Raw genomic sequence first — 10,441 nt, 5'->3', positions numbered from 1 at the left:
CCATCACCGCCGCCGCCACCGATGAGCACCGCCATCGCCACCGCCGTCGCCACCGCTATCGCCTCTGCCGGCCCCAGGGGGAGGGCGAGCGTCCCCGCGGGCCCCCAGCGGGCTGTCCCCGGCAGGACGAAGCGTTGGACGGGGCCCCCGCCATGGCCAGGTCACCACCCGGCCCCGACCCGGTGCTGGGCGAGAGGGGAGGCGAAGGGACCTGGCTGAGGCTGGTCGGTGGTGGAGACCCAAAGAGACCCCAGCAGCCAGCACTGTGGCCGTCGCAGTGGGTGACACCCCGTGCCCTCTATGCTGTCCCCTGTGTGGAGCTCTGAGGGAGGAGATTGCCCGTGCCCAATGTCAGGAACAGCAAGTGGGAGACCCTGACCCCAACCAACCCTAACATTAACCCTAACCAACCCTAAATAATCATAACCCTAAACCCCAACCCTAACCCTAACTTTTTCACCCAAATCCCATCGCTCTCTTCCCTGTCCTAGATCACACTGAACTGACCCAGTTTTAAGTGGGTCTGATGGCTTTCTGGTCCCGGAGAGACACCCTGCTGCAAGGACAAGACGGCACAGAGCTCCAGCGATGCAAAAAACCCTAATTAGTTGATTGCCACACCTTGCAGCTAAGCAGAGCAGGGCAATATCAGTGACAAAGAAACTGCTGCACCAAGGACACCCTGCGAGGAGCCAGGTGTCCCAGTACTATGACTGGCCCTGTTATCTGGAAGCAGTGGTGGAGTGAACGTGGCGGAGAGGACAGCAGGTCCCTCGGGTAGCAGGGAGAAGGCAAACCAATGGGCAGACATGGAGAGAACTGGACAGAAGCACGGCAATCAATTAGCCCAGGGAAAGCTGTGGCCTCCATCCTACTTGGATGGCCACCATGCCAGATGCTGTCATCAGATCACAGGTGTGACAGCATCCTTAATGGGTCATGTAGGGGCTGCATTCCACCCACACTTTGTGTGTCACCACCCTGCCCACCTCTGAAAGCTCTCACATGGCAGCCAGGTGCTCAGTGGAGCGAGGCTACTTGGGAGAAGGCAGGAATTGTCTTCTGCTGACCTGCTCAGTGTGTTAATCATGGACACTCGATGGTGGGATGGATGGATGGATGGTCAGTGAATGTGTGGATGGCCAGTGGGATGGCTGGCTGGCTGGCTGGCTGGCTGGCTGGCTGGCTGGCTGGATGGATGGATGGATGGATGCATGGATGGATGCATGGGTGGATGCATGGATGGATGCATGGATGGATGGTCTGTGTGGGTGCAACCATCTGTCTCCATGTCCCTAGGTTGTGGAGCAGCAATTGGCCCAAGGCTGGCCAACAAACAGCACAGCTCACCCCAGTGCAGGAGATTCCCAAGTCCAACCCCACCATGCCTGCTGATCACATCCCTTGGTGCCACATCTCCACGGCTCTTGAACAACTCCGGGGATGGTGACTCCCTCACTTCCCTGGGCAGCTGTGCCACTGCCTCGCTGCTCTTCTGGAGAAGAAATTATTTGCGGTACCCAACCTGAGCCTTCTCTGGGGCAACTGAAAGCCATCACTCTCGCCCTATCGCTGTTCCTGGGTGCAGAGGCCAACCTCCCTCCCCACAGCCTCCTGTCATGGGCTGCAGAGCCATGAGCTCTCCGCTGAGCTCCTCTTCTCCAAACGAACCCACCCCATTCCCTCCGCTGCTCCCACAGCGCTGTGCTCAGACCCCTCACAGCTCCATTCCCTTCTCTGGACACCCTGGATGTCAGGTCTTGAGCCACGTCATCTCCCCTCTCAGCAGAGGGCACGAGGCCAGGGCTTGGCTCCATGCCTCCCTCCATGTACACCCTGCAGCACTGCATGCTCGGCATTCCTGCTCTGTGCTGGAGCAGTGCAGGACGGAGCCTCTGGCCCCCAAAACCTCACGGCCACGATTTCACCTTCTGTGCCCTTCAGCACTGCTGCAGCTTTCCTGGGTCCCCCAGTTACAAATCAGAGGAGAAGGACGAGGGAAGGAGTTAACAGAGGACGGAGGTTGACTCACAGCTCTAAGCTCTGCTGGAAACCTGGCCAGCTCAGCCAGACTGCAAGCTGGCACCCAGGGCACGGCTCTGCAGCAGAGCTGTCCTCCCCTCTGCCAGTCCTCTCCTCTGCCCCATGAGGATGGCAAGAAGCATCCCCAACCCTTGCCTGGATTAAGGGTATGGATGACATGCTGGAAATGCACCGGGTCTGTGTTGTCAACCCTGCGCCGTAGGAAGCATCTCACGCCCCAGAGTAATCACTCCAAAAGTATTTGTGATTCACAGGATTCCTGCAGCCCCTGCGGGCCTGTCCCACACGGCAGGAAGGCTGAGGTCATGGCCGAGCTGCACGTGGCTCAGCACGGAGTTGGCACTGATGGGTTCGACCCATGGCATCGAGCAGACCTCGGGCACGGCCAAGGTGGCCCCCAGGGATGGGTCAAAGCTCCCCCCTTCAGCAAATATTCGCCGCCCTCCAGATGGAATAACAACAAAAGCTCAGGGACGTGGGTCAAGGAAATGAGAAGGGGTGAGCGGGGCAATAGGAAGCGGCTGTAACCATCTCCTGTCCTTGCTGGACTGGCGCTCCACCCACAGCAAGGCACATAAAAATGCTGTTTTGCATGGTTTTGATGTGCATGAGAGCATGGCGTGGAGCAAGGAGGTTTCTTAGGGACCCCAGCATGCAGTGGGGACAGACATCGGGTGGGGTGATGGTGGGGAGGACACCGGCTCCTTCTGCTGGGGTCAGGGCAGAGTGGGCCACCTCACCTTGGCACACCAAGGTGGAATGGCTCCTGCATGTGCGAGACATCCCTAACCTTGGTGGCTTTGCTTCCCCAGTGCCATGAGCAGGGGGACAGCATGACTTGTGGCTTGGGGACCCAGCATGTCAATGGAGTTTCCCGGGTCCCTGCCCTGCACCCGGCCTGGGGACACAGAAGGTGCAGGAGCTCTCCAGGAAGCCCCCCCAGCTCTGCTTCCTTCCCCTCCACCCACACAGACGTCACCACTGAGTGCTGAGAGCGGTGCTGTGGGCACTGCTCAGTCCTGCCAGGTCCCAGCAAAGGACACCTCTGGGTTTGGCAGCTGTGGAGACAGAGGTTGGAGCCTGCAGGCATGTTCTGCCCTCCCACTGCCCCCAGCTTTTGCTCTAGTATCTTCCCTAGATACTCCCTACCCCTATGTATCCCCCTCCTGTTTGGAAGAAGCCTTTGTCCCCTCGCTCTCCACCTCCCCAAGCAGGAGGAGAAGACTCCAAGCACCTTCTTGGGTCCCCCCATCTGAGCCCTCCTCACCGTGCCTGGGGCTGGGACACAACACCAGCCAGCACGTCGGAGCCGCTGGGAACAAGCGATGTTCCTGCATGGCATGCGGCCCCGACAGCGCTGGCTCTGCTTTAATGAGTAACTTTATCCTGTAATAACAAACAAGAGGAGCCAAGCTCCTCCCCAGCACCGCTTCCTTGGCTCCAAGGAGGAGGACAGCAAAGAGAAAGCCAATCTGAGCTGCCAAAGTGTGCTGCTGGTGGGGCCAAGGATGCGGCAGGGGATGCTCAGCGGGAATGACCCCTTCAGCATGGCCCCTCCTGCTGCAGGGCTGAGCACAGCATGCCCCAGCTCTGGGTGACTGGATCTCCTCCACCATCTCTGTGGCTCCCAGTGCATGGATGGGAGACCTCCAGTTGGAAGATCTAACCTGCCACGTGCCCAAGCCCAAGCGTGTTCCCCATAAAGCCAATGGGACCTGCCCAAGTTTCTCCTGCAGGCACCAAAGGGTCCCACCCTGCCCAGCACCCTGGGGAGACTGCTTCCCAGGGAAACAGGGGAGTCCCCACCCCTGGAGATGTCTGAGGACCATAAAGATGTGGCACTGAGGGATGTGGACAGTGGGCATGGTGGGGTGGGTTGAGAGGAAGCACCAGGCAGGATCAGTCCAGCTTACAGTGAGCAGAGACAGCAAGGAGGGAACCGTGGAACCTCCAAAACACAACAACCCCAGCATCCTCTGTCACTATGGGAAAGGGCCAGGAAGGAGCCCTTGGGACACAAAATGTCTGGGGAAGATGCTGGTCCCCAGGAGGGCAAAGGCAGCACTGAGCTCCCAGCACACAGCAGCCATGGAGCCACTTGCCCAGGCTGCCAGGGCAGGGAGCAGCAGGGCAGGCAGCAGTGGGGCTTGGGGACCTAACAATAACACAAAGGAGGGGATGCTGGTGGGGCTGGGGGGCCAGATAGCAAACAGTCGCCCCAGCCCCACGGCTGCGGTGCGCAGGAGGAAGCCTTGGTGCATTATCTGCTGGCCCCAGCGCTGCCTGGGCCAGGGTGTGCTTCCTGCCCGGCTGTGTTTCTCCCACAGCCAGCACCCTCCTCTGCAGCAGATCCCCTGGTGACAGGGCTGACAGCAGTCACTGGCACCGCAGTGTCATGGATGTGACCACCCTGCTGCCCCAGCTCTCTGTCCCATGGGTAATGTGGGAGATGAAGGAGATGCAGACTCACTCAGGTCCCGGCTGAGGTCCCCGCACTTCTTGCTTATTCTGCTCCAGCGATGCTCTGGAGCTCCAACACCGGCCGTGCTGCCGGTCTGTGTCCTCACCAGCTGGTTTCTGACCTGCCTCCTGCTGCTGCTCCACCTCCCAGCGCTGAGGCCAGCAGGTCAAACAGTGGAGCAGCCCCACGCCATCCCCACTCTCCTCTTTCGCTCCTCTCCTCCTGGAGCAGCGTTGACATCCATGGGGCTCTTGGCCCACCTGGTGCAGAACCTGCCCCTAGGTCCCCATCCTACCGGGACTCCCTGTGTCCTTCTCACCCTGTCCTGACACCTGGAGGTGTCCCACTGCAGCTCCTAGTGCAACATGCCTTTGTCAGACCAGGTGGGAGACCCTGAGAAGTGACCGCCTTGGAGGGCAAACTCCTTAATTTCTCTGGGGCCAGAACATCTTGCAGATGTGCATCTTGCAAGATGGGCAATGCTCAGCCCAGTCAAGTTTGCACCTGTCCTGTGGCTAAAGATGAAACTGGGAGATCCCATTTAAGCTGCTGAATGCAGTTGGATCCTAAATCCTCCATGCTCTGTTCCAGCTTGCTGCACTCCCACAGAGCCAGGTGGGGTTGGCATCCCCTGCTAAGCCCTGGGGAAAGTGCTCTCCCTGCTGCCTACCCATCTCCCACAGCCTCTGTGGCAGTGTCCCAACGGACAGCAGCAGCAGGAAAGGACAGGCATGGAAGGAGGAGAATGCTGGAAGAACGAAGAAATCAAAGAGAGCCAGCAATCTGTTCCCTGGTGAGCAGAGGGGCAGTGGGAGCGACCCGGCTCTGACACGGCGAGCAGGGGGAGCGCAGGGCTCTGACACTGCCCAGAGCTGGGAGATAAGGCTGACACAAAGGGCAAAGCCAGCGAAAGGGAGTGAGCAAGGCAGGAAACATCGGGCTGGAGAGGAAGTGTGGAGATAATCAGCTGCATGAGCACAAACACCCGGAACCTGTGCAAAGGAAGAGCCCACACCGCTTAGCAAAAGCGCTGGAGTGGGGAGACCTCACCCCTCATCCAGCCTTCCTGAGAGTACGGTACAGATGGACCCCATCTCCACCCAGCAATACTCCCAGCACCCCTCAGCTTTGTAGGGGCAGCTTGCTTCTCTTCTCAGCCTGCCTGGGAACCCCAGGAAGGAGGGATAAGCTCACAAGCTCTGGCAGCTCTCCCATCCACGGTCATGGAAAGCTGGCCCAGGCTGGGACACAGCTGCAGGTGCTCCCTGCTGTCCCTTTTCCTGTCCTCTCCAAAGTCCAGGCTGCTAAATGTCACTGTCTTGGGAGCGCCCAGAGCTGAAAATACTCACTGCTGGGACTCAGTGGGTTGCGGGGCAGAGCAGGCTGGGGCCAGGGCTTGCTGGAGATCTCTAGGGCACGGCAGGGCCAAGCCATGGTCCCAGCAAGGCCATCTGTCCCAGTGCTCAGACAGATTGCAGAAGGGAGCCTGAGCAAGGGAGATTGGTTGGGAAGTGGGGGGCTCAGGGGAAAGCTGTGGGATTTCATCTCCTACAAGTCGGGTTGTTCTGATCTCCTGATCTTGAAGGAGCATCTGGCTGCTTTGCCCTATAGTCCCCCAAGAGGAAGATCCATTCAGAAGGGGCAAGCACGGGTGGAAAACTTTTTAAAACTGGGAAAAACCACCTCTGGGGCTGCTACCACCTCCAGAACAAAATCACGCAGTCCAGAGCTGCTCAACCCAATTAAGAAGCCCTGCCTGCTGCAGAAGCCCAGTTATTGCTGTTCCCAGCCTCTCCATGCAGAAGTGCCGTTCCCATGCTGTGCTCCCTTTGGGATTGGATTTCCCATACCCAAGGGTATTGTGCCCACTTACAGCTCAAAACTGGGAATGGCCAGCTGCCTGGGATCACCAAATGGGCTGTGGCACTGCCGGACATCTCAGCCCCAAGGCTGCTCACACAGACACTGCATCCAGCACAAAGTCCACCAAGAGATTTGTAGCAGAGAGACTCCGCTGGAGCCAGGCATTGGGCAGAAGAATGGCAGAGAGCAGGCACACTGAGCAGGGCTTTGGGCTGCTGAGTCACCCAGTGGGACGAGCCTTCTGTTCAGACACACTGCTCGAACGGCAGGTTATTTTGTACAGAGAGCAGCTTTGGGTCAGGGCAGGAACAGTCTCAGTGAGAGCACAGGGAAAAGCATTAATTGACCATTGTGTTTATTAGCCATTCAGATGCAGGGATCACAGCCTGCCCTGCACAGCCAGTGGCAGAGTCCTGGGTAGGTTACTTGCATGCCACACCGTGATGATCATCCTGGGGACTCAGGGTACCCCTGGCACTGCGTGGTCCCTCAAAGGGCTCACCATGGAATTGCTTTGCCTTCCCAGTTGAGCAGCATCCCGCTGTGCTTCTCAGAGAGGATGGGCAGCACTGACAGCAGCCCCCGCACACTCGTGTCCACCGTCAGGTCAGCCTGCAAAGGGCATCGGTGAGGAGCAGGGCTGAGCCCCACCAGCACACATCCCGGCTCACACCCATCCCAGCAAAGCACCCTGCCCCCATGCTGGGGAGAGCCACAGGAGACGGGATGGATCGCTCATGTGGGAGAACATTAGGGTATCTGCATGGTTTGGATGGAGGTGGCTTGGGCTAAGAAGCCAGCTGCAGGTTCGGGGGCAGCTCCAGGAACCAGGCACACAGAGCTGAGCCACGTAGAAGGTCCTGCTGCAAGTGGGATGCTATGTGCAGGTTTATCCATGCCCCGTGGTTACAGGGACCCCACTCCCTCCCCCAAAACAGGGATCCTGCAGTGTGAACAACCCCTTACAGGATGAGTCCTACAAGATGGAGGTCTCATCACTGCACATGTATGGGACGGCCCAAAGCCTTGTCCCCCTGAACCAGCCTCCTCCAGCCTCGGATGAAGGCTCTGGCACAGGACATGTACCGATGCCACTTCCCAAGTGCACCATGCAGAAAGGCCCACGTCCTGCAGAAGCTCAGCCTGCACCCACCTCCTGGGTGCCCATGTCAGTTTTCACCCAGCCGGGGTGAAGTGCCACGCACAGGATCCCAGCCTCACCATAGGTCAGAGACTGGCACCTGGTGAGCATGTTGAGGGCAGCCTGGGGGAGGAAGAAAGCATTAGAATGTGCCGTGCACCAACCTCCAACCCCATCTGTGCCTCAAGGTGAGGGAGAAAAAACAATGCCAGATCTTCAGGAGACAGTGAACGGTGCAAGTGTCCCCTAGGTGGGCAGGGAACAGGCATGCAGGTGCCCTGAGAACTTAGATGGTGACCAACACATTTACGTTCCTCCATTTCATAAGCTCAGCTGCTGCCCTAAGAACAGGCCTGGCAAGGGCCAGCTCTGACTCCCAGCCAGCTCCTGAGCCCCCATCTCCTTACCTTGCTGCAGCGGTAGGAGATGACCGGCTTGAAGTAGGACTCAGGAGTTCTCTCGATGGACCCCAAGAGGGTGGAGATGTTGATGATGGCTGCCTTGTTGCAACTCAGTCTTTTTTCCTTGCTGTCCTGGGCAGCCTTCTTCAAGAGGGGCAGGAACGCCTGGGGACGAGCAGCCTGGTGGGTGCCCATGCCCCAAGCTGGCCCACTGCTGCTGCCCGGCGAGGGCAGGAAGCCAAGAGAGAGGGTGTGAGCACCAGCTAGCACCATCCTCTCCTTCCCACAGCCTCAGGAAACTTCAGAAAGCCTTATGGGACCTTCACAGTGACCGGAGAGGCGCACGGCTGCAGCCAAAAGGAACAGAAGGCAGAGTTACCTGGGCCATCAGCAGCGGTCCCACTGCATTGGTCTTGTATGCCCGCATCATCTCTTCAGAGTCCACCGTCTCCAGTGACACCGGGGTAAAGATGCCAGCATTGTTTATCAGCAGGTTCAGCCCTGCGCCGTTCAGCTTCCCCTCCACAACCTTTGCCGCGTTGACAATCGCTGAGGGATCTGCAACATCTGCAAGAGGCACAGAATGGGCTTCGGTCCCATTTCCCCCAGCGCAGAAGGGTGCTTAGATTTGTTCCTGAACGCTGAACACCCTCGTAATCCCTGGGGCTGGAGTCCACCCGAGGGGCTTGGGGGGAAGGTACGGGTTGAGCTCCCGAGAGCAGTCGGGCATCTCAAACTGCGCCGTCTGTTCCCCTTGTAGGCACCAGAGGGTGCTGCGCAACCGGCCCACAGCACGCAGGCACCAAAATCTCTGCATCGCGCGGGGTGCCCTGCAGACAACCTCACGGTGGGAAAGTGCTGCTGCAGCGTTCCTGGGGGGGGCAGTCCCCAGAGAGACAGCCCATGGTTGGTCTCCAGAAGCTCCCCGTCCTGTGGCCACAGGGAGTGGGATGCTGCGGCTGTGGGAGGTGTGGGATGAGGCAGGGATTGGAGGAATTGGGCTTCGGGTGGTAGCAGCACTTGAAGGCAGATGCTGGGATGTGGAGTCAAACGCAGAGCCTGCGGCCAGGGTCGGGAGGAGAAATGGGGCCAGCGTGGTTGGTGGCACGAAGGTATCAGCCGACAGCCAGGGCACACCTACCCAGCTTCACCAGCATCAGGTTTGGGTGTTTAGATGCCAGATCTCTCAGATCCTGCGAAAAGAAACACAGAAACAGTCAGCAGGAGGTGGCTGTGATGACAAGAGCAATGCCAGGGTGCCCACTGCCAGGTCATCCATTCTGAAGGCTGGGGAAGACTTATCTGGATGCAAAGAGCACAGTCACAAGTCCTGGATGCTCCGGGCGCTACATCTCACCTGCCCAGCTGAAATGGATCCCTCTGCTCTGAGCTTTCCTTACCTCTAGCGAGTTGTAGACAACAAGACCGCATTCAGTGTGCCCAAATTGATTACAAGCTCTCACGAAGAGGCCCACAGAGAATGCTACAGGGAAGAAAGTGCTCCCAGTACCCAACCCGAACCTCTTCTGGTGCAATTTAAGGCCATTACCACCAACACCTCCCGCCACCGCGGCACAGGGTAAACACTGACCCTGGCTGTCACCATCAGGCTGCATGTCCCCACGTCACCCCTGCGCACAGGCAATGCTGGCAGACGCTTCTCAGCAGCTTGTGATGGCAGCGTGCATTCCTCCCCCGCCTGCTGCCCAGCCGCCTCTCACCCCAACATCCAAAGGGCAATGAGGAGTGACAGCACTGAGGTGCTCCCTCCCCCGTGTCTGCTCCACAGCCTAACGAGGGTGGTACAACGGCCGCATTCGGACACCAGTGGCCTCCAGCCCTGCCCGCAGCACTGCTCGGCAGCCCCATACCCTCATCACCATCCCGCCGCCCTCACCTCCGCGGCTGCCGGCCCGCAGCCCGCCCGCCCCGTCCCCCACCCGCACGCTGACCTTCCCCCGCGGTCCCTCTGGGTCCCGGCAGGTCGCAAAGATGTGGGTGGGTGGGTGAGGACCCCCGAGCAGCTGCCTGACCAACTCCAGCCCGATGCCGCGGTTGGAGCCGGTGAGCAGCACGCTGCGGGCCTGCAGAGCCGCCATGCCCTCTGCTTGCTTGCTGCCCGGGGAGGGCCCAGCCTGGCACCTCCCTCCTAGGGCCCAACGCAACGCTTTGGCCCTGTGTGCACGGTGGGTGTCGTTGTGGTGCTGGTTTATGTTCCTTTTTTACACAAACACGGAACTAAAACACCGCTGGCTCAAGTAAATAGAGCAGCAAATCGATCGTGAGTAGTAAAAAGAGCCCTGAGAAAAGCTCTCGTTGGGTGCTCTCCAGGCTGTGTGTTGCTTGCCCTGTTCTGGGCTTTGGAACAGGAATTCTGCTAGCTAAATGTTGTGAGCGTTGCGTGAGATTGCAAAGAGAAAGGAAATGGGGAAAGGAAAAAAGAGAAAAGGAAGAATAAAGGAAGAAAAGAATAGAAAGGAGAAAGGAAAAAGAGGAAGAAAGAAATGAAGAAGGAAGAAAGGGAAAGAAAGA

At 58.7% G+C, this 10,441-nt stretch overlaps 1 protein-coding gene across 2 annotated transcripts; it reads right to left on the bottom strand.

Moving 5' to 3' along the window:
- Nucleotides 1-6,705: 6,705 nt before the first annotated feature.
- On the bottom strand, nucleotides 6,706-10,044 carry LOC122188106 (C-factor-like). 2 transcript variants are annotated; one of them, XM_042886157.1, is made up of 6 exons: nucleotides 9,862-10,042; nucleotides 9,051-9,102; nucleotides 8,289-8,476; nucleotides 7,916-8,074; nucleotides 7,521-7,631; nucleotides 6,706-6,979 (listed from the first exon to the last, which is right to left on the bottom strand). In XM_042886157.1, the coding sequence occupies exons 1-6, from the start codon at nucleotides 10,006-10,008 to the stop codon at nucleotides 6,866-6,868; spliced, it is 771 nt and encodes a 256-aa protein (XP_042742091.1). In that variant the 5' UTR covers nucleotides 10,009-10,042; the 3' UTR covers nucleotides 6,706-6,865. The 2 variants fall into 2 exon arrangements, with proteins under 2 accessions (XP_042742091.1, XP_042742092.1); XM_042886158.1 differs by lacking the exon at nucleotides 7,521-7,631 and having other exon boundaries at nucleotides 9,862-10,044.
- Nucleotides 10,045-10,441: the final 397 nt, after the last annotated feature.

The sequence above is a fragment of the Lagopus leucura genome, unplaced genomic scaffold, assembly GCF_019238085.1.
Source record: "Lagopus leucura isolate 7727_CA_CO unplaced genomic scaffold, USGS_WTPT01 Super-Scaffold_100054, whole genome shotgun sequence".
Classification (NCBI taxonomy): Eukaryota; Metazoa; Chordata; class Aves; order Galliformes; family Phasianidae; genus Lagopus; species Lagopus leucura.
Note: the sequence above shows the minus strand (reverse complement) of the source record. Positions and strands in the feature narration are given on the sequence as shown.

Bases quoted from the DNA above. Each gene is read 5' to 3' on its own strand.
- LOC122188106 (XM_042886157.1), bottom strand. From the start codon at position 10,008: ATGGCGGCTCTGCAGGCCCGCAGCGTGCTGCTCACCGGCTCCAACCGC. The intron at 9,103-9,861 runs GTCAGCGTGCGG...TTCTTTTCGCAG, and splicing joins CAGAGGGACCGCGGGGGAAG to GATCTGAGAGATCTGGCATC. The intron at 8,477-9,050 runs GTAGGTGTGCCC...TGCCTCTTGCAG, and splicing joins CCTGATGCTGGTGAAGCTGG to ATGTTGCAGATCCCTCAGCG.